This window comes from Heliangelus exortis, chromosome 30, assembly GCF_036169615.1.
Source record: "Heliangelus exortis chromosome 30, bHelExo1.hap1, whole genome shotgun sequence".
Lineage (NCBI taxonomy): Eukaryota > Metazoa > Chordata > Aves > Apodiformes > Trochilidae > Heliangelus > Heliangelus exortis.
In genome coordinates, this window is record NC_092451.1 from 420119 (window position 1) to 445294 (window position 25176).

At 43.9% G+C, this 25176-nt stretch overlaps 2 protein-coding genes across 4 annotated transcripts; one reads left to right on the forward strand and one right to left on the reverse strand.

Annotated features, from left to right (window-relative positions):
• Positions 1-263: 263 nt before the first annotated feature.
• Positions 264-11824, forward strand: VDAC3 (voltage dependent anion channel 3). Of its 3 annotated transcripts, none has more exons than XM_071729014.1 (9): positions 264-363; positions 1853-1924; positions 2989-3038; positions 6057-6209; positions 7379-7431; positions 8785-9012; positions 9914-10064; positions 11035-11092; positions 11334-11824. In XM_071729014.1, exons 1-9 carry the CDS (start codon positions 318-320, stop codon positions 11423-11425), a joined length of 903 nt encoding a protein of 300 aa, XP_071585115.1. In that variant the 5' UTR covers positions 264-317; the 3' UTR covers positions 11426-11824. The 3 variants fall into 3 exon arrangements, with proteins under 3 accessions (XP_071585115.1, XP_071585116.1, XP_071585117.1); XM_071729015.1 differs by lacking the exon at positions 264-363 and adding an exon at positions 864-886; XM_071729016.1 differs by lacking the exons at positions 264-363; positions 1853-1924; positions 2989-3038 and adding an exon at positions 4302-4325.
• IKBKB (inhibitor of nuclear factor kappa B kinase subunit beta) lies at positions 11296-23477 on the reverse strand. Its single transcript, XM_071729009.1, has 21 exons — positions 23280-23477; positions 23108-23202; positions 22268-22385; positions 21432-21501; positions 20565-20653; positions 20010-20099; positions 19527-19651; positions 19114-19221; positions 18707-18836; positions 18024-18218; positions 17699-17813; positions 17236-17359; positions 16843-16994; positions 16669-16730; positions 15511-15620; positions 15251-15300; positions 14656-14755; positions 14302-14449; positions 14010-14137; positions 13201-13291; positions 11296-12632 (listed from the first exon to the last, which is right to left on the reverse strand). The coding sequence occupies exons 1-21, from the start codon at positions 23382-23384 to the stop codon at positions 12570-12572; spliced, it is 2268 nt and encodes a 755-aa protein (XP_071585110.1). The 5' UTR covers positions 23385-23477; the 3' UTR covers positions 11296-12569.
• Between the last annotated feature and the right edge of the window lie 1699 nt (positions 23478-25176).

Consider the following 25176-nt stretch of genomic DNA (forward strand, 5'->3'; position numbering starts at 1 on the left):
AGCGGTCCACATCAGGCCCGGCCATTGGTATCTTTCTGTCCGCGGAAGGGTCACACCTATCCGCTCCGAGGCTCTCTCCGGGGTTGCCTCCGGACGCTTCGCCGCCGTTTCTCGCCCCAGCGGCGCTCGGTGATGGCTCTGAGAGTCCCTCCTGCAGGCTGCAGCTCCCCCACCCCGGCCTCCTCCCGCGAGGGCCAAAGCCGAGAGGTGGGGGCCGGACCCGGCACCGCCCCGGGCCGCGCGGCGTCCGCCCGCCTGCCGCGGCGGGAGGTGTCAGCAACGGCAGCCGGGACGCGGCGCATGCGTGGGGTCGGCGCATGCGGGCTCGGGGACACCGAGACCTCTCCCCAGGCAGTGCGGCCGGTAGGTAGCGGCGGGGCCCGGAGCGCGCGGCTGGGGCCACGGGCGGGGCCTGCCGGCGCCCTCCGTCCCTCGGCGCAACTGAGGCGGGCGTCTCTCGAGTCGCCTTCCCGCAGGGGACCGGGCCAGAGAGGCCCCGCGGGCTGCGGGGGCGATGGCCCCGTGGCGCGGGCCGGCTCCCGCTCTTCCTCAGGCGGCCGGGGTCTTGCCAGCGCTCCGGTTTCTCGGCCTGGAGGCACGAACTTGCGGGGTCGGCAGCGACCGAGGGTTCCCACGGTGTCGCCGTTCCGCAGGGGCGGTGCCGGTGCCGGTGCCGGTGCCGGTGCGGGTCAGCGATCCGCGATCCGTTACCCGTTGCGTAATTGACATCAGGAGGCGGCGCTGCTCGTGAGGGCGCCCGCGTGCCCTTGGCCAGGCCCCGCCGCTGCCTGAGGGGCTCCCCGAGGGGCTCCCTGAGGGGCTGTCACGGCCGCGCTGTCCGCACCCACGGCTCCTCGGGGCATTTCTTCGCGGTTTTCTTTCTTGTGTACGTTTTGGGGGTCTTGTGTGGCTGGTGTTTTTTTCTTCCCTGTAGTCAGTCCGTAGGCCGGGGTGGGTGTTCCCGTGTCAGCTCTCGTCACCAGCGGTTCCAGCTCAGTGTTGCCTCTTCGCAGTCTCTGTAGAGGTCTTGGCTCACTGTCAGCTGTATCTGAAAACGGCGCCGTTACCATCGGTTGTCCCCGGCCTTTTGTTCCTTGATACGTTTTGTCCTGTGTTTGTTGTCCTAATTTCTCTATTCTGTGAGAGAAAATCAAAGCACAAAAATTAAGGAGGGTGTGTTTAATGCAAGGTGCTTAAAATGGGTACTCTGGCTTAGTTCCAGATGTTTCTTTTCCCACCTTACATTGTTTTGTTAGCCATTATCATTGCATCTGGTTGATGGAGACCAAATTTAGTATTAATAGCTGTGGAACTGACTCCTCTGAAGAGTTTTCTTGCAAGTAGAGCTGCTTATTATTGGCAAAGAATTTTGTATTTCAGGATGAGCTAAGCTGAATTTTTTTTTTTTTTCTGAGAAGTCAAAAGTACACCTGGAAGCCAGACATCATCTTCCCTTCAGGATTGGTGCACATTGCTGTTCCATTGGGTTCTCAGGGTTGCTCTCAGAAAGGGTCCTGTCATGAGAGCAGTGTTTGCTTGTTATGGAACAGTGGTGAGGCTCCCATGAGTTCTTTCTGCAATATAAGAATGTGAGGCCTACATAGGTAGTTGAATGTAATCCTGTTCCTGGGGTTTAGTGATTCTAGGCAATGGATTTGCTTTTATAACTTACTTGAAGTTTGTTTCTGACAAAGCAAGGATGATGCCAGGATGACTTTCTTGGTTGTTCTTCAAAGGTCTTGTAGTTCTATATGGTTGAAGTATGCAGAGGGTACTAGTCACAGACATTTAAAAATGCTTTGGACATAGCTGAGATTTTGTGCTGTTGAACACAACTTCCAATATGTTTCAGATCCAATGGCTGTCCCACCATCATACAGTGACTTGGGAAAGTCTGCCAGGGATGTATTCAACAAGGGATATGGTAAGTAGCATGGCTGTGGTTTGATAACCTCTCATGTTTATACTTAGGCATCTCGGAAATGGCACTAAAAGCATCAGGGCCCCAGAGATCCCCTAATTGCTTGTGGCAGAAATTCAGTAGAGGCCCAGGGCATCTCACTCCTTCTGAATTTGAATCTTAGGCATGTGTCATGAAAATGCTTCAGTAGTCAAGAGTTAGCAGGGAAAGTTTGACCTTAAGAAGCACTCCAGAATAACCTCTGCAAAATGCTGCATTTTTTTTACCTTCCAGTTTTTGTATTTAGAGATGTGAAATAAAACTCAGGTAGATTGTCATAGGAGACCATACATGGCAACAAAGAGGTTCCCTAGACAGAATGATGTTAATCAGAATAGCCTTTTGTCATAGCTGTAGTGGAAATTATTTCAGTTTTTACATTCCTCATTAAATAATTTAAATGTAGAAATTCTGGTACTGCTCCCTTTTCTGTGAGCAACACTAAAAGCGATGACATTTTTTAAATCTGGTTTTGTCAGTGTGTAGCAAAGATTGCATTTCTATCCCAAATACATATGCTACATTAAATTAAAAAGCTCTGGTCTTTGCCACCTGGAGTTGAGGCTTTGTTAAAATTCAGCTTGAGTTCCTTGCTTCAGGATCAGTTGTTCCAGTAAGGACCAAGTATTTTCCAGAACTGATTAGGAAGAAAAGGAGGAAAACAATAGTATCTCTTTATATGGCACTGGCTGAAGGAAGTTGAAGCATATTTTTCTTGGAGAAGGGGAAGAAAGAAATTCCTGCAGAAAAGAAGAAATGGTAACTGTCTTGATTGGTCCCAGACTGCAGGTAGCTACAGAAGGTAGAGATAATTTACTGTGATTGTTATGTCTATAAATTATGAGGCCACCCACTTTGAATTGTCAAAATTCTTTCAGTTATTCCTCAGTAAGATTAACAACTGTTGAAAGATGAAAATAGGCTGTTACAGGTCAATCTATCCTACCTGCTGTAATTTGGGTGTGTTGGTAACAAGCCTTGCTTGCATATAGCAGTGAAATAGACACTGTGTACTCTTCCATTTTCAGGGTTTGGAATGGTCAAGTTAGAGCTGAAGACCAAGTCTTCCACTGGGGTGGTGAGTATGGGGACCTTTCAGCATCACCAGCATTGCAGTGGAAAGGCAAATTCCTGAACTGGTTGGTGGTAATAACCTGATAGGGGGTGCTGCTTCTCCCTTTCAGTTCTAATTTTAAAACCTGTTGCTGACTGAGGTGTTTCTGTAATGAGGTGTGGAACTGACAGAGCTGTACTTCTTTTCTGCAGTATACAAGAAGTACACAATTTGTCATGGACGTACAGCTTTTCTCTATGTTCCTATTGCCTAAACATACGAGTTTCTTCAGCCTAAATAGCTCTTTTTTTCTCCTTGGAAATGCAGCTGAGTTTATCTACTGCTGTTGTTTTTTACAGGATTTTGAGTCCAGCCAAAATTACAATTTATACAAAAGGCTAAGGGACAAATAGGAGCCACAGCTTAACTGACTTAATTTTCACTTGTCTCCATCATACTTACCATGCAAGACTTAATTAAAATAGTCCTCCTGCAGTACCTTTTATGTAGAATTTGTGAGCATTTTATACACACGAATTAAGCATTAGTACTTAAGGTAGCAGGAAAATACCATGATCTGCACTTCAGTGATTGAGAAGTAGAGCATCCTCATGATTTCACAAGAAGGCTGGCAAAAGAAGGATTGCAATTCATAATTTTGTTCTTTAACCACAGGCTTAAATTGTTTACCAAATAAACTTATTCTCACACTGAGTGTCAGTACTGTGTGTGCTACCACTCCATACAGTTCTGGTTGATAAGCCATGCTGCTTTTTCAGCCTACTGCATCATGAATTTTGCTTTAGCTCCCTCCTTTTCTTGAATTCTTATCATGCAAAAGGTGTAAGTCATTCTTTTTGTATTGCTGTGTTCTGTCCCAACTGATTTTTTTATGGATTATTTGTATTGTACACCAGGAACATGTAGGTATGAGGAACTGTGTGGTCTCTGTTCTGTGACTGCCATCAGCTCCTGACATGTCATGATATGCATAGTTTTCCTGGCCAGAAGTTTTGATTCTCAAATAATACACTCATGTTAATTATGCTGCCTTCTGAATGTGACAGAACATGAACAACCCTATTAAGTTCTAAAATGGGCTTTTCCTTTTCCATGCAACTTTGGTGTTGGATGTTTATCCAGCTGGTAAGAATAGCAACTGTGTTGGCATGTTGGCTCTTGATTGCTTTGTCTAGTGATGTTGTTGTGCATAATATCATTCATAAACTGTTCCGCTGTTTTCAGTCATGTTATCATCCACCTCCTGAAGTTTGACTGTGTCCATAGCTCTCACTCTGCTTTATGATTCACGTATGTAAAGCCATTTGCAATCTTTGTTGAAGAATCCACAATAAGAACACTAGAAACATCAGGAGGGAAAAAAGAGATACGGTGTTGATAGTTTTCTGTTGCATCAGGTTTTGTGCTTATTAGTGTTTCTAATGAGCATACTGATGCAACAAAATGGAGTCTGGGGGATGGAGATGAGGGTTAGGAACATAGTGTGAGATCTAATTTGTACTTGGGTATTAATAATATCTCTGATTGTTGCGATACAGAAATGTTTTGGGTGTTTTTCCTGTGGACTTGGAACACAGTAGAGTTTGTTGGTTGTAATTGTCTTATAGATTGCAAGTGGTTTAGCCTACTAAGTGCATGGCATTCCTGAAGATGCCTCAAACCGTAACCTAGAGGGTTAATGAGAAACTGAACTTGACTGCTGGTTGAGACTGAAGTGTGTGTGACATGAAGCCAGAATGAGTTTGATTTTCAGCTACAAAAAAATGCAAGAAATGCTTTGACGTGCGATGGTACGATGAGACATCTCTTGTTTAGACAGTGCAAGATTGATTGCAGCAGATGCTGACTGCATGCCTTCTGCTTCCAGAAGCAGGTCTAGTTCTGACACTTGGCAAAGCCCTTTGGCCTTTGATCCTGTGACAGTGCAGGAATTTTTCCTTTGGCTTTGAGAAAAGAATTTTACAATCTTGAGAAAAAAATCAGGGATTTTTAATAAGTTACCTGCCCTAAGATCAGAAGAAATTACTTCTGAATCCGGATACAGGTTTGAGATGTCTTTGCACTGGATTTGTGGAAGTAACATTAGAGCAGTGTGTAGCAATTATGTCTTAAAGGGCAGTCTAACACATCCTGACTTCCTGTGTCACATAATTTTGTTAACTGGCTATATGTGTTGTTAAACTGCTGTGCTGTTGTAGTAGAGCATTAGCTGAAGTAAGTGGAATGTTACCTGTCTGTACTTCCCTGGCACATAAAAAACCCAAAAGATATTTTTTGAACACTCTTCAAAGTTCAGAATTGTGAAAATAATGTACACAGCATCCTGGAATCTAGAGAGATCTGAGATGGATCTAGGACATTAGGGTTCCAAAGCAAATTGGATGTTTTGAGAAATCAGTCTGGACATAATTAATCTGAAATGGAAGAAAGTCAAGTTGGGTGTAGGATTACTTTTCTTAAGATAGAGTGGATTTCTAGGACTATAACGTGTGCTATTTTATGCACAGTTGGGACAGTACTGGTAAGGAGATTGTGAGGAAAAATCCAAGGATATAAGCAGCTTTGTATCCCAAGTGAGTATCTTTTTGTACCTGGGTATGAATCCATGTGAAGGTACAGAGCAAGCTGTGGAATGATGGCATGGTAATTGCCACTTCAGAGTGGAAAAAAAGACAGTGGAAAAAGTAGGAGGTTGGTGGATAAGTTAGAAAAAAAGTGCAGTAAAAATCAGGGATAATGAAATCGTGATGCAGATAAAAAGTAAGTGAAGGTGTCAGGTCTTTATGTACTAGTGCTTCTTCAATCTAGGCAAGTTGCAGAACGCCTCTGTATCCAGTACAGAGATGCCATTTTGTGATGGAAAAATAATTATTTTTGTTGGAGATAAGAAGAGGAGGATGATTTTGAGGGTTGTGTCAAAAGGTCTGAGGGTAGGAAGTGGGAGTGCTGGCATTTGACAAGTGGAAAAACTGAATGTAATTGAATAGCAGATTGCTGAAACTCATACTATGCTCTTGGCAGGAATTCACTGCAACTGGTTCTTCTAACACAGACACAGGCAAGGCTTCAGGCAGTCTAGAGACCAAATATAAGGTCAAAGACTATGGACTTACATTCACCCAGAAGTGGAACACAGACAACACCTTGGGAACTGAAGTTGCTGTGGAGGATCAGGTAAGGGGCAGCAGTGATTCTGAAAGTGTTTCTGTGAGTTGTATCTCAAAGTACTGATCTGAGGAGAAAACATTGAAGAGTGAAAGTAGCACAAAACCACGTAGAGTACTAAAATGAAAAAAGTTATGTACATTTGCAAAAGGCACAGGCTGAGAGAGCAGCATGGATTTTGGGGGTGGCTGCTGCAAGCATTCCTACAGCTGTGTGCTGCTCCAGAGGTAGTTGCTGCACTTCTAGGCACATATAATTAGCCAGCTGTTTGACTGAGTATCTCTGTTAGCCTACTCCAAATAGGAGTTCTTGTTTAAAGATGCACTCTAGCTATGTAGAACTGTCACTGCTGCAGATGTGGGGAAAGAAAAAGGGGTCTTGTGTTTATAAATGTTCTAATACGTAAAGGTTTAAGTTTGGCTGCCTTGAGATTGAGTATATTTTGTAAGGTATTTTAAGTATATTTTGTAAGGAAGAGAAAGATTCGTGCTTACAGCTTGGCACTGCTTACACAAAGGGCTATTAGCATGCTGCACACCGAAAAAAGATAATTACTTTTCAAAGTAGTAGCATTATGCTTTTTACTTGATGCCAGAAGGGTAAGGTAATGGTGTCAAAGGTAGTAACACTTCTGTAATGCCCTCTGCCATGTATGGTCAACAATTTTTCTAGTTACAGTTTTGCACTTTTACCCATGCTTTAAAATGGAAAATGTTGCCCAGCTCAACACAAGGCTGGGAAAGCTGAGGCAGGTACATGGTTTGGCCTGTGAAATAGTACTGAGTCTTAAAGAATACCTGTAGATTCTGAGAGAGATTCTTGAGCCACCCCCCTGTCGATTGTTGGAACTATACTGAATTTGAAAACAAGAACTTAAGTGTTGTATTTCTCTAGCAGTTTCTCAATTTTCCTATCAACACAAGCTTTGAAATCTACCTGTAATAACATATACAAAGTGTGTGCTGTTATAGGGCCTCACACGTGGGGATAAAAGGTCCAAATTTTAATCCCTCATCATATAGCATCTTCAGATTTTGTTGTAAAATGTGGGAGATATTACAGTTGTGTCTTGCCTTCTCTTCAGAGAGGAAATAGAACTGCAGTAGTGGAATATAACAAATCACATTGCAGCAGTGTTTGTTTCTGACAACTGAGCAGATGTTTGTTTCTCTTTGCAGCTGGCTGAAGGATTGAAGGTGGCTCTTGATACTATATTTGTACCAAACACAGGGTAAATATTTCCTGTTACCTTTGTCTGAGGAGTGGTAAGATTTTATGTAACTTTAATTAAAGTGCTTATTCTGGTCATTGTGAAAATGCTCAAAATTTACTGTAGATTATTCTGCAAGCAATGTAGAATATTTTGAAGGCAATAGATAATAGTGGTCTTTAAAGGACAAGGTTTGCTAACAGTGATTCTTCAGCTTTTTAGGCATTGTCTGATTTGTATTTGCAGTAGGTTATTATATTGTAGCTCTCATACAACAGCTGGGTCTTAAGTTGTACCATTTTTGTCATGGTTTTGACAGTGCTAGTGTTGACAACCCAATACCTTAAGGACAAAAAGGAAAATTATTTTTTTTCCTGAGGCTTTTGGGCAGGTGTCTGCACAACTGAGTGAGGAGGTAAAGATGCACAGGTATTTTGGTAGGCAGTGGAATAGCACATCTTTTTCAGTTATCATGCATTTGATTTTTCAAGACAACAAAGGTGGGGTGTTGATATCTAAATAATACACAAAGTTTGAGACAGCTTTATAAATAATTGCTGGTATTTCCTTACTGTTGGGGATAGCCTGTCAGAAAAATCAGAGTTTCAAATACTGCTTGAATGTTAGGAACTAGAACCTTAACTTTAAAAATGAGACCCCAGGCCTGGGTATGACTGACAAGCATCACAGTGTTGTGCTGTGTCTTCAGTGGTAGAGAATTAAGGAAGTGATAAATTCATGCCTCAGTTAAGTTTGAATTGATAGCAAAATGAGCACAAAGATGCATTGGAGAGCTGAAGAGGGCTCTCCAGAGGGATAGGAAAAGGCTAAGTGGGTAGTGTCTGGTGGATAAGGATATTAGGGGAGACAGGTATCCAGCCGTGAGGGAGGAAAGGAAAGGGAAAGCAGCAGTGGACAAAACCAACCAGGGAAGTTACTGAAGGAGAGAGAGGCCACTTGTTGGTGTGGGAGTTCAGGGCTGCTTCTGGGAGAAACTGTTGATGCCATAATGCATTGCACTCACTTGTGCAAAACAAAATTTAAAACTTCGTGGTTTTTAGAGCATTAAGTAGAATGCTTTTGTCTTTTTTGCTTCTTGAGCATTTTAAGGAGTTTGTGATGTATAAATATTGAGGTACAATATGTAAGGTACAATTTATACAAGTATAAATATTGTACCTTATAAATATTGTGATGGTGGAGGAAACAAATGGTACCACATAAATACACCTAATACCAATGTTACCCTTATTCCATGCCCTCTTCAACAGGTGTTAAGTTTTGAGTAGGCGTTACAGACACTTAATTATTGAGCTTTAAGGGACATACATCCATGAATAAAACCTGGATAAAATGGCATGTTTCTCTCTGCAGGAAAAAGAGTGGAAAGTTGAAGACCTCCTACAAAAGAGACTATGTAAATCTAGGCTGCAACATAGACATTGATCTCTCTGGACCAACCATCTATGGCTGGGCAGTGTTGGGCTATGAGGGCTGGCTTGCTGGCTACCAGATGGCTTTTGATACAGCCAAGTCTAAGCTTTCACAAAATAACTTTGCCTTGGGGTATAAGGCAGGAGACTTTCAGCTGCACACAAATGTGTAAGTATTATCTGAGCCTAGAAAAACATTATCTGAGGAGCTAAAGTAGATGAATAGTACTAGAGTGTTAACTGAGTTAGGTGAAAGGTGGGTTTATGGAAGAGGATTTCGATTTGTTTTGAAATTGTTCACGTATTCAGCATTTTCAACTTCAGTACCACTAGGGCAGGAGTAATTTTCCAACCTTTGGCTGTCTTCTCAGACATTTCAGGGTAAGTTTGGGTTTTGTCTACACGAGGTTGTATTGTAAAGGCACTTTATAATATTAATTTGGAATTAAAATCTGTAAACTTAACTTCTATTTTAGCACTAGATAGAAGAACCTTCAATTAAGCTACTCTACCTTACCTCCCTCCCCACTAGATAGAAAGCTTCTGGATCAGAAATGCCAGAGGTGGAGGAGAGGGATGTGTATTTGTTGTGCTCACCTGTTTCCAGCTGTCATCACAATGTAGCTCTACTCTTGGCATTCAGATGATGTGAGAGTCTCAGCAGAGGGTGTATTTAAACAACTGCCATGCAGTAATGTTATTTTCAGTCTCATCATTCCCATAACTGACTCGAGCCTCCTTCTGGATTTGCCCCTTTATGTGTTAGCACAGGCTTGCTTTCTTAAGATGAGCAGGCAATTTATCTGGGGTTTTGTCAGAACCTGAAACCAAAGGTTTCAGCTGTGGGAAAGTCTTGTTGAAAAGAAAAACTTACGTTTTGGATAAAAAAAGTGAGCAGTAGTCTGCTAGCTCCAGCTAGGGAGTAGATGAGCATGGGGCCAGGGAAGTATTAAATATTTTGATTCATTTTCAGAGATAATGATTTAATGATTGTGGGGAAGGGTTAATCTAGCAAGTTAATGTCTACTAAGCAAGACAAGGCTTGACACACTTGTGTCTGTTACAAACAGGAATGATGGCACCGAGTTTGGTGGGTCTATTTATCAGAAGGTTAATAATAAGGTTGAGACATCAGTCAATCTGGCATGGACTGCTGGCAGCAACAACACACGTTTTGGTATTGCTGCTAAGTATCAAATGGATGAGAAGACTTCTGTTGTGGTAAGAATTCTGTTACAGGAACAAGTATTTCAATCTCCCTTAAATACTGAAGATTTGTGGTAGGAAGTAGTTGGTTTAAATAGTTACTGTCATATGGTATAGATAGCAAGCTGTGTCTTCTTTTGTAGTTTAAAATTTGACTTCACAGGTCATACTTGTGAGACAATGAAAAAAAAAATCTAAAGCACTGTTTATTCCATGGTGAAACAGACACTAATCTGATTAGTGCTTGGAGCCTATGCAAAATGTATTTTCCAAAGGTAATGAGAGGATGCTGTTAATTCTTGTCTAACTACAGTAAAATGATGGGAGTTCAGCTGCACTTACAGCCTTCTCCTAACAGTTAACCCTGGAAAAGTCAGCTGAGGTGCTGAGATAAGTGTTTTTACCAACACTGGTGAGGTTCTGAGGAACTGAGAGATTCAGGAGACAAAACATGTTCTCCAGGATGTGAGAGTGAATAAAAGTAACTGTGTTTGTGTTCTACCACTAAGAACTGAAGTAGCAAGCATTTGTTATGCTTCAAAACAAGAATTAGTTCCATCACAATTAAGACAAAATTAAATGCTATTGTAAACAGCTCAAAACCTAGTAATGCAAAAATGGGTTTGCATATTCATGTATTTATTGCTCATTTTTTAAAAAGTCTCTACTAAGCAATATGCATCCAGGGGTCTTTGAACAAGGCAGATGGGCTACTAAGGGACTGTAGTAACTAGCCCTTTCATGGATATGAAGAGATGATGCTGGGGGCAGTGAAGGACAAGGCAGCATTTTATGCAGGTATAATGATTCACAATGAGGGAAAACTTGGAAGCTGTTAGAGCTTAAGATGGAGACTCCTGAGGAGGAAAGGAAAATGTTAGATGCCTCTGCTAGGAATTAGTCCACAAGTAGTTGAGTTACACCTTCTCAGGGCACTGGGACAATACACAGTGTATAAATAGTGTACCTTTTTTTTCCCCTGTAGGCTAAAGTGAATAATGCCAGCCTGATTGGAATTGGTTACACTCATGCCCTCCGACCTGGTACGTAAGTTCAACTGGTAGCAACAACTCGCACTAGTACTACACTACAGGTTGTTTTCCTGTCATCTCTAGAACAGGATAAACTAACTAGACATCTTACATAGGCTCATAGAAGTAAAGGATCTGTATGTACAGAAGTTCCTGTAGCAACCAAGACACATTTGTGAGGCTCAGGTACTTGAGGGGAGGGCACTGCACAGGGGTACCAGTGTATGAAGGGTTTTGTTACTTGCTTTTCTAGGTGTAAAGCTGACCCTCTCAGGCTTGATTGATGGCAAGAATTTCAGTGCTGGAGGTCACAAAGTTGGGCTGGGATTTGAGTTGGAAGCTTAAAGCAGCTTTAAGTGAAACAACAGGTGGTGCTCTGGAAGATGAAAGAAACTTACCCAGTGTGTTTCGGCCTTAATATTATTCTGAAATTTCAAGAAGTGTGAACTTTATACTCTTCCAAAGAATCATTTTAACCCAACACTGAAGTCCAGAGAGTGCCAGCACATCAAAGAAAGATACTTGAAGGCATGCATGGAAGTTGTGATGTTTGTGCCACATTTCACTTCGGTTTCCTGTATTTTAAATCTGTTCCTAAAACCAGAAGAAAGTCCCACCTCTCATTATTGTATTTCATCCTGCATGTCCTGTAATTCACAGTCTTTTATAAACGATGGTCTCTGTGTGTGCTGTAGTGGAAATTTGGGTTTACATGAGAATGAAATAAATCGGTTACAGTTGGAACATGGTGTGTCTTGACTCTCAGTAAAGTTCAGAAAAGCTATGCCATACAGCTGTGCCCTTTTTTTTTTTTGTAACTTGAGGCATGGTTAATAGAAAATCTGGAAATGTTTTGTTAAACTATGTGTACACTGAAGTTTTCCTCCTCTGTGGTCTCTAGGATAACATCCTTACACCTCTCGTGCTTTAGAGACGTGAACAGTGAAAGCAGCATTTTCATTAAAATGTTATTGAGGGTATCAGAAAGAGCAAACCAAAAGTTTACATGTTTTAAGTAATTTCGTTCCCATACAGGAAACAAGTATTAGGTAAGTACAGTTGTTACACTTAAGAAAAAAAGTGCAAATCAGCAAAGTTAAGAAATTAAGTTCACAGTTCAAGTATATTAGGGAGGTGACATCTCCCAGTGACTGTGCAAGCTGACTGCACGTGTTCAATACAGAGCCTCAAAGTCAGCAAACCAACCACATCTGATGCCCAAGGGAAGATACATCAGGACAGAGAATAAGAGCATCTGCTGTCTTAAGGCACAATTAAGAACTTTTTCCAAGCAGTATAAGAGCATTTCCTACTGTATGTTTGTAAGAGAAAGTGTCCAAGAGGTGGCTACTAAAAGCTAAGGCCATGTGTATCAACATAAGCTGTTGGTGACAGTAGAAGGAGGCACTTGAACTTCCCTTCTCAGACACAGCAGCATTTTACAGTTGGCTTCCTGAAGCAGCAGTCGTCAGAGGCAGCCGAGGTGAGTTTACATCTGGGTTTGTTCTGGACTGTTTGTTTCTTCTGCCTGAAGCCAGCTCCAATCTAGAGCCTGAAGAAATACACACTTAGGACTACAAAGTTCAACACTAGCTTATAGTTGCTGTTTCTCCAGAATAAAGGGGAAATGATTTAAAACAGCCAAAATTTGACTGTGAACAAGCTGGTCAATGTAGTTTTGTGATGAACCATGTGACTGCTGTAAAGGAAACCCCTAAGCTGCTTATTTTTTCAAACATTTCACTTTTCAGTATTCTGCTTCATTAAATAAGCACCCTTGCCCACCCATGTGTTGCCACCAGGAGACCACCCCAATCTTAAGAGTGCAATTTTGCAGTATTTTTGTCCAACAGCCAAATGCCTTCCCCTGTCCTTTACTCTTTGGCACAACTTAAGCCCCCAGCACACAACTCCTGTTCTCAGCAAACTGGCAGGATGTCTACCAGCAGTTCAAGTTAGGGAGGGTGTGCTTTTTGCCTTGCACAACTCTTACTGTCTTCTTGTCGAAAAGAGTAATACACAGACTTCCATTGGCCATACTACTTACTGGCTGCAAAGTTACACAAGCAGAAACCATAAGCTTCCCCAGGCCATTTACAGAATAATACCAAATACATTACCATGAAGCTCTGCTCCTGCTCCTTCATTGTGTCATGTATCACATTTTCCAGTTGGCTACAGAGTTGCTGTGATTCCAGCACTAGCTCCTCACTGAAAGGGACAATTGTTACACAATTATTTTCCAAGAGAAGGCTGCCCCTACCTTTAAGAAATATTCCTGGCAAGTATGCTGCAGAGCAGTGAAGAATTTTAACCTCTACCAGTCAGCTCATAAACTAGTAATTCATATTGCAACTGGACAAGTCAGTGGCATCCCCAAATTTATTGGGACAAGGGAAAGGAAGAATTTTGCAAGTTGAGGTTGGGTTCTCATTGTGTGGAGTCACTGCTGCTAGACAAAAAGTTGCAGAACAGCCTATAAACTATAAAGGAATAAGGCAACACATACATAAACAAAGGTCTGTTATTGCAACTGATGACCCAGTTCATTCAAGCAAGCCTGAACTACCCGTGCTGGGTTAGAGCAGCATCTCCTTTATGACACAGCTCAGCTATCCCCTGACTCAACAATGCTCCAAGAATTCCTGCTGGCAGTGTACTTCAAGTAAGCCCAGCCATTCCAGATAAAACAAATCCTTTACTATTCAGGCAGGGAAGTGAAGCCATACATTATTCCCTTTTTTTCATAAGAAAGATTCACAAGGAATTCACCAGGAATTTCAGCTACTACCTACAACAGACTGCTGACAGTGGAAGCTGAACACAGTGGGAAATGTGAGAAAGCCTTTGTATCATTATTTCACAAAGTAGGAGCCCCAGCTTTGTAGTGCTGGCATTTGCAGCTACAGAACCCCAGACTTTGCCTCACCTTTTCATGACAGATTCTGAAAAACTGTAGGTTCCAGAAGGGACTTGCAGCAGCAGCTGACCAGGGCTACCAAGACGTGATGTGTTCACACTCTCTGGACTGCCAGTAACAGGACCACGTACTTTACTCTGAAAACATAAAAGACTCAGACAGCCTGGAACCTGGCTTTAATACTAATTCAGAACAACAAAGAAAGGAACCATAGGACATCCTAAGTTTACTATTAACTATTTCAGTAACATGTGCTACAAACCATATTTTCAGATTAAACCAGAGATTTTATTTTACTTACACAAGCAATTTTCAGCAAGTTCCACAGTTCTTTCTGTCGTTTCTCCTGAAGCCTGACAACTGTTTCCTCATCTTCATTCATCAAAGTCATCACTTTTTCCACCCTGGGGAATAATTCCAGTGCCTTCTGCTTGCAAACTACAGTTTTACTATTAGAAAAAAAAAAAAAAAAGAAAGTCAGACCACACATAGGAAACTGCAGCAGTGGAACATTTCTGAAGTTTCTTATTTCCTGTACCACTGAGATCTCATTAGCTGTACCCACTACTTTTTAAACATTTAGAACAAAATCTCTTGCTGAAGGAGAAAATGCTTTCTCTCAATACTCAATAAAGGCTGATTCTACAAAGCTCACCTGAGTTGAGCATAAATGACTCGCACTTTTTTCTCAAAGGTCTGGATTGCCTGTAGGAGCAGTCGTACTATTTCCTGGCTATCACCACTTGTCCTCTGGTCTGGAATGACAGTCAATATCACATAGAAAGGTAGACTTACAGGACAGTGGTAAAATTCTTACTCACTGCCTTGTTTCCATGGACTGCTTAATCAATCCTGAAACATTCCAAGCTCAGGGCATGCAGGTTTCAGTGGGATGAACTGAAAAGGATTTTAGCCACCATCTTCAAAATTATGTTAATTGGAAAGCAGAGAGGGTAGGCTGTGCAGCTGCTCAAAGGAAGAGCTATGTCTTTCATCCTTCTTATACAGAAACAACAGCTTGCTCTAAATAGAGCTCCAGAGGAGTCTGAAGAGCTCAAAAGGTGCCAAGAAAGCAAAGCTGGTTTAAAACAGACTCCCTTGTCCAAAAAAAAAAAAAGGGTTCAGTAGGGCCCATGTGCAGCTAAGCATATGGGCAAGGCTTAGAATGCAGTTTTCTCAGTGCTCATTATTGCATCTCCAAAGCAAAATTACACAAAGCAAAGCAGACCCTTAGCTAAAACATATTTTACCTCTTGGCTTCTCTCTCAATCGCCGGTACAGCTCTCTGGCCTGTTCTTCTCTAGAAGAAAAAGAACCAGACTAACTTCTCTAGAACCTAAATTACAAACAAGTAGCTCAAGAACTCAAATCTTTTATATACCAATCTGTCAATTCAGACCAATGACAACGGTAAGGAGTCAAAAATTGTCTTTTAGTGTCAAAGTCCTCCAGTCCCCCATAATCCAGGCTGATGAGATAGCACTTTTAAGTTCAGGGGAGTTCAACTCACAAATCCTCCAGTGTTCCTCCTTGCTTACGACCTAGTGGGCTTCTCTGCAAGTCCACAATGTCTGTCTGCAGGGCCATCATCTTCTTCACCAATTCATCCACGTCATCCTCCTGAAAGCAGGGTAGAACATAAGCAATGGGACAGCCTCATACTAAAAGACACCACCACTCACACTGCCTCTTCCTTTCTCATTCACAATTCTAAGCACATCAGCAAGATGCAAACAGCAGCCTTGAACAAAGACAAATGAGGATCCAAGTTCTTAAATTCAATGAAATTAGCTTGGTGCTCTGGGATAAAACACCTTCCAATAATTTTTCAATAAAAAAATTTGGTCTGAGACAAAGAGCCATTGAAGAATCAGACTGCAGTAAATGTACTGCTAGTTCCCAGGCAGTCATGCTTCTTTTTTCTTGCCTATTCCAGATCCCTCCTCCCATGCTGTACATCACCGTTTTCCTCCTTTTCCCTTGGAACACAAACACCATTCCTGGCCCCTAAATTCCTCTTTTCTCTTAAACTCATTCACGTGCAGAAGCTGCCACTTGCTGGACAGTCTTTCGGCCTTCTCCCCCTCCCAACAGAGGAGAAGAAAGTGCTGGAAAACAATAAGGTAGTAAGTTGTCACCTTTTGCTCCTCATCTGGAAGCAACAGCCCTGGCACTATTTATAGGGGTTATGCTGTCTCATGTCAAAAGGATGAAAAGGGCCTTACTGGGAGCAGGTGCAGAATGTGCACCACGAATGGAAAACCATTGTTTTTTCAAGATTCAAGACTGATGCTTAAGATTCTTATGTTCACTCCTCTAGCTGTCCACTTTGCAGTTCAGTTTAACCTATGCTCCATACCCTCTTCAGCTATCCTGGTTTCAGGACTGTGTTAGCAGGGCATCTGAGTGAAGCCACTGCAAAATCTCCTGTTGCATTCCCCAAGATTTCCCTTTTTCCTGGAAGCTTTACAAACACAGTGAGCTTCATGAAGTACTGGCAATGAATTAAGATGGTGCTGCCCAAACCAAGGCAATGAGACATGTGGAATCAGCCCTGATACAAGTAGTTTCTATTTATGGAAGGACAACAAATTAAAAAAAAAAACAAACAAACCAGGAGAACAAGCCTCTTTTTCTTTAGGATAAGCAGTTAGATTTAGGAACATACCCGCCCACAAAGTTCCACAGCTTGCTCCATCTCTTTCCAGGCAAACAGCAGCTTCTCAGAAGCTACAGGAATGAAGGAAGAGTGATTGTTTTTCTCAGGTTCATATAGGAAAAGGTAGATACTTTATGGGGACAAGGGACACAGAAAGATCCGTTTGCCTGATGCTATACTCACTAATTCCAAATTCAATCTGTTCTTTATACTTCTCCAGATCGATCTGGATGCTTGTTTTGAAGAAGTCCAGCTTTGCTTTCAGCTGCTGGGAAAGGGAGGCCATAGAATTCTTCATTTTTGAGAGAGTACTGTTGTAACGCAACAGATTCATCCTGCACGGACAAGAAGAAGGTCCTGTTATCCTCCCAAACTAAAAATGTAGACTACCACTTTTATCAAAAGTAGATACTTCAGAGTGTAGCAGTGAGCACAAAAACAGTTACGAACAGTTACAGAACTCTCAGCTTTTCATTAATCACTAATGGCTTCCCCATTCTAACAGGGTCCCACTCCTTTCCCTGTCACCAGGGAGCAAAGGCAGAGACAAGGATTCTAGAGAAACCAGCACTGTACATGGCTGCTCGCTGCCCCTGCTGCAGCCGGTTACAGTCCTCCTTCAGCATCCGGATCGTGTGCCAGATCTGACCCCACACCTTCCGCAGCTGGAAAAAGTGGAGATTCCTCTTTGGATCCTGAACTGGAAACAGAGGAGGGGGCAGAGGGGAAGGGAAATGTACACATCAGCACAAGCAGTGTTACTGTGTCACGAAACAGACCCCAAACATCACTCCTTTGAAGGGCACATTACCTCTTGCAAAGCCTGTAATTGGCTAACCCCTATGCAGCTTCCCCAGTGTATCAAAATCAAACACTTCCTTTCTGCAGTTATTTTGACTATTCCAGTCCATTGTACTGCTCCTTCAGTCCCAGTATGCAAAAGCTGTCTCTACTCCTTGCACATGATACCGACCACAGTACTCAGGCAGCCCTCTCAACGGGGACAGCCTCTCACATACATGCTAGAGAAAGTCCTTACGAATGCAGTCGACACTTTCCGGATGAGGACGCAAAGCAACCTGGGCCTCATAAGCAACCTTCTGGTTATCGAAGAGGAAGAGAAGGTCTGTGTCTGCAGCTGCAGTATCATTCACCTGAAGGAGACAAAAGACCCAACTAGCTTCTCTCAGAAAAAGGAAGCCTCAGTAATACCATGAACAGGGTGCCTATTCTGCAAGGGCTGTTAGGTTTGTGTGGTTACGATCACAAATGTTTGCCAAAACATCAGGGAGTGCTGTGGTCCTCAAGTGAAAGCAATGCCAACTTCATCAGTCAACAGCAACTGAGGGAGAATCCAGACTCACCCTGCTATCAGCTAGATGTGTAGTGGCCAGCTTCTGAGAAAGTAATTCCAGTCCAGCTTCCTGCAGTAACTCCTGGTCTTGCTCTGGAATGCCTGTATCTGACTGGATCCTGGCCTTCACTGTCTGCAGAGTGTCCTCCTCTGTCACAGGGTAGGTGTGTACAGTTCCAGTCACCATGTTCAAAACATGAAGCAGCTACAAGAAGAGTGGTGTGACATGAGAAGGTCTGAAGATACATTGGTCATGCTTGAGTAGGGATCCCAGGACTAAGACACTGGCCACTGATGAACTGTTCAAAGCACTGGCAGGGTACAAGAAGCCTCTTCACAGCCACTTCATAACACTATGCCAAAGTCCTTGTCCTCCACCAAGTGGAAGAGAGGCAACATGGCAACGGAACAGCTTCAGCTACACAATTCTCTACCAGAACCAAGCACACACAGAAGCCATTTGCTACTCCCAGCAATCTCAGGGAGTACTGGTCCTCAAACAAGAGGAAAGACCTGTCACTAAGTGTCAGGAGACCAATAAATGAGATTTTGTGCTGCTGCTGCTGCTCCTCCTCCTGCTCCTGGTCCTCCTCCTGCTCCTCCTCCTCCTTCTAGGTCTATGACTCAAGCCTCTTCTCTCACAGGCTAAAGGCCACTGCTCTCTGAACAGAACAGTAAATACACATTGCCCACCTTCAAGTTCAAAATGTCATCCAAAGCTTTGAAACACCCATTGGGTCCATACGTAGGATCTGTACCTCTCCGCCATGGGTGCCACATTAACATGAGCTGCAGCCATTTCTCCAGCCTTGCAGCCAAAATGCTGAAGGACCAAAACAAGAAGCAGATTAGAAGGGGTAGAAGTGTGTTTGCAGCCAACATAAAGGCTGGTCTCAGCAGGAGGACTGACAAACAACTTCCCCACTCCCATGATCACAAATGCAGTGATGAGAAAACTCTGACAAGGGCCACAAACATTGTTTGTGTCATGCACTCAGATTTTTCACAGGTTAACACAGTAAGGCATATAATACAAACCCAGTCCTTCTACAGAAGAAACAGTTCATCCCAGTGTGGCACAACAGATTTCTAGTCCTCACCTGTTTAGATTATTTGGGTAGGGTAAACTGCTAGAAAATTTGACTTCTCCAGATAAGTCTTCTGAAACAACAATATCCAGCTCACTCTTCTGTCGCACTTTTGTATGCCTAATGAATTCAAACAAGTACAATGATGAAATAATCATCTGCCTTTTCCAGCCTACCTGTTATAATAGGCTCTTAAAGCTACACCTGAAAAATACAATACAGATGCCACTTTGCTTTCTGCTACCTGCTCTGCAGGAGGCAGTCCTTATCCCAAAGAGCTAGTACCAGGAATGCTGAGCTTGCTCCATAAGGCAAGGAACATGGGGATATTACCCTAAGAATTAAGGGACCACACTTCTACTTCCTATAAACAGGTCAGTCATGTTGCATGCACTCTTCTTACCACCCAGCCCCAGCCCACTCACCACTGCACTGGCTGCCAGTTGGGCAGGAACGGTCGGAAGCCTGTGATGCATTCAAAGGCCAAGGTGCCAAAGCTCCAGTAATCCACTGTCACTGTATACTTCTGCTGCTCCAGCAGCTCTGGAGCCTGAGACAGTTTATACACATGTGAGACAAAGACACCCACCTCTTAGCTCTCCCTATCCCTTAAGAGCTCATTAACATTTGTACAACAGATTACAGACAGTACTGAATACTGCATCTCATAAGCCTTTGAGATCCTCTCAGCAGAGGTTATCTGCACTCCTATTTGCACTTATTTATAACAAACATAGCTGGCAGACACTGTGAAAACCCAGTGCCAGCAAGAAACCTGTCCACTCTGCTAGCTGCAGCCCCCCAAATGCACCCCCACATCCTTTACCCCAGCCCAAAGCCTATAGCAACAGTTAACTCCATCCCACTGCAAAGTGGTAGCTGCTCTGCCAGCCAAATTCCTTCCTTACCAAGTACTGCAGAGTCCCAACAAAGGATGTGCATAGGCTACCCTGATCCAACTCCTTAGCATAACCAAGGTCAATGATTTTGTGTATTAACTGAAACACACAACACAGAATAAGAACACTAGAGAGAAGTCCTGTAAAAACCACACCATACAGCAGAGAAATAAAAGGTTTGTCTCTTCTCAGGTATGAAGAAAAGGTGCCAACTGAGATGGAAATAGAAATGGAAGGCTCCTGCAGATTCCTAAAACCACAAAGCATGTAAGGCTGTCACTGGCTCAATACACAGGCTTCATTCAAAGATGAGTGCCAACCCAGATTTTTTTGGTTCAGTCTGATCCTTTCCTAGGAGCTGAAAGTCAAAATGTCAGGTGTTACCATGTCTAATACAATATTTCACCTTAGCTGCATGCAGAATACTTTTCACCTGACAGAACTGATCTAACCATCACCAGGGTTAAGCACTCTTGCAAATGACTGCTGTACCTGCATGAAGCACGGACGTGCTCCTCTTACACTTAACTTGTCTATGAAGCCAGAGACACCACTCCTGCTTACCCTTTGCTCTCCTTGCTGCAGCACAATGTTCTCTGGTTTCAAGTCTCTGTGGATGATCCTGTTCTCATGAAGGTACCTGAGAGCAGAAGCTAGGACACAGAAAAAGTCACTTGTAGGAGTGAAAATAACAGTACTAAATGAGCTGAGTAAGGATTAATTTCTACCTAGTGTAGGCATGGCTTCTGGGTCAAAACTTGTACAATCAAACATGCAATCAAACACTAAGTGCAAGAGGAAAAAGCAGTGTCAAACACTTCTAGACACAGAATTTGCTCTCTGGATCTTCCCTCATGCCTTTTTTGTCAACTGGAATAACATGGCCTAGCTTCCAGTCAGCAAGGACCTCCCCAGATTCCAAGATCTTTGGCAGATGATCAAGAGGGGTCCTGTCATAACGTCTGCCAGCTCCATCCCCAAAGTCTCTTGACAGTGCTTGGCAATCTTTACACTGGAACTGTCTGGAATTCCAAGCAGTGAATGCCCAGATGGTAATAGAAACCCACTGATCACACACTCTGATGTCCTAATGATCAGCAGTCAAACAAAGGCTGGAGACTGATGTGCAACATAAACCACAGTCACTTGCCAAGTGTTCAAGCTATCCAGAAACTTCCAGGAAAACCTGACTGGCATTTTTACTGGGCTAGAAAACCTGTCTCTGCATTTTCTAAATCTTCTGTGATTTTTAAGAATAAAAGCCAAAGACCAGCTCTCCCACAGGGAGGGTTGGCAGACCAACACAGGAAATACTCTTCAAAGATCAGTGTAAAATGTATCATTAAGATCACTTCTGCATATCATTAGAGTGGATTCAGCACTGAAAGGGCTTCCATAGTTCAGACAACTGAAGGTATTACTACCACTTACCAATATCAGATAACAAGATGAGAATAGATTCTTCCCGCAAGCCACAGCAGTTCTCCAGCTGATTCAGGTACTGCAAGGAAAAAACACAGAACATAGTCTTTCCATCCTGTATCTTGAGTGAGGCTCATAGTCCCACAGACTCTCACAGATGCAAGAGGTTCCAGTACCAACAACTAAATTCTCTAGAGGCACAAAACTCTATGGGATTGTGACCTTCAGTAGCAGCAGTTACCACTTCAGATTTTGGTGTAACTGCATGGGAGGAGAAAAAAGTGGGTGTAAGACGTCAGTGTCATCCCCATTCACTTCCTTCTCCTTGCTCCATCCTTCACTGCCATTTCCCCTATGTCTGGCAATATCAGCTGAAACCTTGGCTCTAAGCTCTGATTTTTATCTATGGGCAGATTTAGCAAAGGTTAGAAAAATAGTAAAATTAGAACTACCTAGATTAATTAGAATTATTTTTTTTTCCTATGACATAGGAGCTAATCACTCTCAGGAAGGGTACAGCCCAAAGATGTACTCTGCCCTATGATGTTCTTGCCATACTCACATCCTGTTGCACATCCCTCACACATGTCCTCATCCTCTATGTGCCAACTCCTCACAGTGTCACTTGCAGCCAAACAAATACAGAAAGCTCAGAAAGGACTTAGGTCTTCAAAAGCTGAACATGTAATCAAGGACCACCCCACCCAAATCTGTTGGTGCCATGACAAGAACTAAGGCTGCATCAGGATGTGAAAACAGAGGTTTTACAAGGGAACATCAACTGAAAAGACAGGATCACTTGAGAACTTGATCTGGTCCTTGGTTACCATTCCCACGGACCTCACCTTGCGGAGGTCTCCACCCTGGCAATACTCCATGGCCAGCAAAGGCAAGTCATTTGGTGCCAGCTTCTGCATCCCTTCAGGAACATCCCGGGCAGCCACCACATTGGGATGGTTCAGCCTGAGAAGTAAAAATGAGGCAAGGACACACAATGAGCAGAACCAGGGTAATACGTGACAGATGATGGTTCTGCACCAGCTGTAATTTCACATACTCATGGTCATTGTGCAGAATCCTACAAGGTCATTAATCCTTTTAGAATCTGAACTAATGAATCCTAAAGGTCTGCAATTCATCCATCCTTCATGGATCTAGACTCATTCCCACTCCTTGCATTTCATGAGCAGTCAACACATGCCCTCAACACACATGAACAGATCAGCTGAGGACCTACAGAACCCTGCCTTACGGAGGCGTGTGGCACAGTCGGTTGCCACCCTCCAGAGAAGACCCAGACCACAATCATCCTGTTTTATCCCACAAAATCAACCCTGCGTCCCGAAGGACAACTCAGCACGGGCACTAACGCAGGCAGAAGAGCAATTACAGAGAACTGCTGTAATGCTGAAGGCAGGGGAAGACGCGCCAGAGGGAAGTCAAAGACCTGAAACCCTGAGGAAACACAACGCCAGCTTTCCTCTGCCGTTTCCTACCACGCACGGACCCCAGTACCGCAGCTCGGGGACCCTCCGGGCCCTCTCCTCCCGCCATTTACCTCAGAGCTGCCCTCAGGCCCGCGGCCACCCCCGCGCCCCGGGGGGCGCTGACGTCACCGCAGCCGGCACCGAGGGCGTGCGGGCCCCGGGCCGCGCCTGGCCCGGCCGGCAGTGCGCCCGCCTCACCTCTTCATGATCTGTATCTCCAGCGCCCAGCGGTCGCGGTTGCGGGGGCTCAGCTCCTGCCGGCACTGCTTGATGGCCACCTGCTCGCCGGTCTCCTGCGGACACAGCACGGGCCGGGATGAGCAAGAGCGCCGGCCGGGCCGGGCCGGGCCGACGGGCGACTGCCGCCTACCTTGTTGTGCCAGCGAATGACGTTGCCGAAGCCACCGGTGCCCAGGCGCTCCTTCATCTCCCAGGGGCCGCAGGTCTGCGCCTGCAGGGCCGGCGGCCGGCTCATGGCGGGGCCGCAGCGCTCCGGCTCCGCAGGCCCGGGGCCGCCTCCGCCACGTTTCCGGCTCCGGCGCCCGCCGCCGCCCGCCCTTAAAGGAGCCGCGCGGAAGGGAATCGGCCCGGCCTCCGCCGGCGCTCGGGTGAGGAGCAGGGTGCGGTCGTCAGGGCTGCTGCTGTCCTCCCGGGGACTCGAGGCAGAAGGAGAGTAGCGCTGGTGGGCTACTTCAGTAAAATCTCGCATCTCCTGTCTCCATCCCACAGCTTCTTTAAGCTGAACGCACTGAAATATGCAATTTACTTCAGCTCTCCAAGCCAGAAGACTGTTCTATGCACTATATCGGATTTGAATACTGCTTCCTGCTGGGCTGGCTAACGTTAAGCGCTTTAATGCCGCTGCAAGGATGCACAACAACACGGCCACCCTGCACAGGCTACCGGGCACAGAGCTGGCCCATTCGGTGGCCGTGGGGCTGCTGTGGGATGTCACAAAGACACACTTAATCAATAACGTCAAGCAGTCCTGACAAAACTCTATCCTGAGACAGGATGAGTTTAGAGGTATGCCAGCATATGGTGCTTGAGAGAGGAGTCACTGTTACTGCTGACTTACCTGAAGTATTTTAAGCACTACAAATGGCACCCACACCACTCTAGGCAGCTATGGTTATGTTATGTTATGCTATGTTATGTTATGTTATGTTATGTTATGTTATGTTATGTTGTGAAAACTCGGGAACTTCTGAAATCTTTCCCCTTTGTTTTCATCTTTAATCTACAAGTCCAGTAGCAAATAGCTTATCATCTTTAAAAAAATACATCTATATTTAAAAAAATTAGCCTCTGCTCACTCAGAAGTGTCCGACCATCCTTTTCTGAACAACTAGGAGACCTGTATGGAAACAGTCAAATACAGCTGCCATTAAATCAGATTTATGGCATTAATGTTACCACCAGCTTTGTGACTCAGAAAAATACATGTGATAATCCTGACATAGTTTTTCTTACAACGAAGAGCTAAACATCCACAGTAACCAAAGCTGCATCTTTGCCAATATGCCAAATAACAACTGCCATGATTCCCAACTGAGGACTTTACAGCTACTCCCTGAAGATGGAGGTCTCTCACACACCATTTCTTATGTTTGTGCTTACAAGCCATGAACCTCATTTCTAGTGAATCAGTTCCTAAAAGACAGAACACATCCATTACTGTAACAATTGCATCACCAACAGTTTTTATAAGCTATCCCTGAGGTCTCCTCTAAAACTGCTCATCTAGATTTGTCTGCCACATTTTGATAGCTTGGTATCTCACAACCACACCCTGGTGAGTAGATCTTGATTTTCTTGGATGGAAAACACCAGGGAACATTTCCGTCCCTGGTCCTCAACACGTTATTCTTTGTTTCTATCTATGTATCCTTTTACGTTTTGCTTGTTGTTCCCAGTTAGCCTGAGAGCTCCTCTGGCCACATCTCATGTTCATAACAGGCTTTGCTCCACATACAAGTCACAGTCTCTCTGCCAAAGATTCTCAGTGGATGCCATTCAGAGCACAGCACACTCTGCTCTTGCTTGAAACAGGAGTTTCTCAGGACTAGGACTACATCTACACATCGCAGCCCTCTGGCCGTGTCAGAAATAATACCTCTGTGCATTCACTCACATTCCGAGAAGCATGATGTGACAGTTCATCATAAGGCAGTGACTATTTTCACTGTCACTGAAGCTTCAGGTGTTCAGTGGGGAAAAGTCCTTGTGAAGACTGAACCTGCTGTCTGACCGGAGGAACGAAAGAC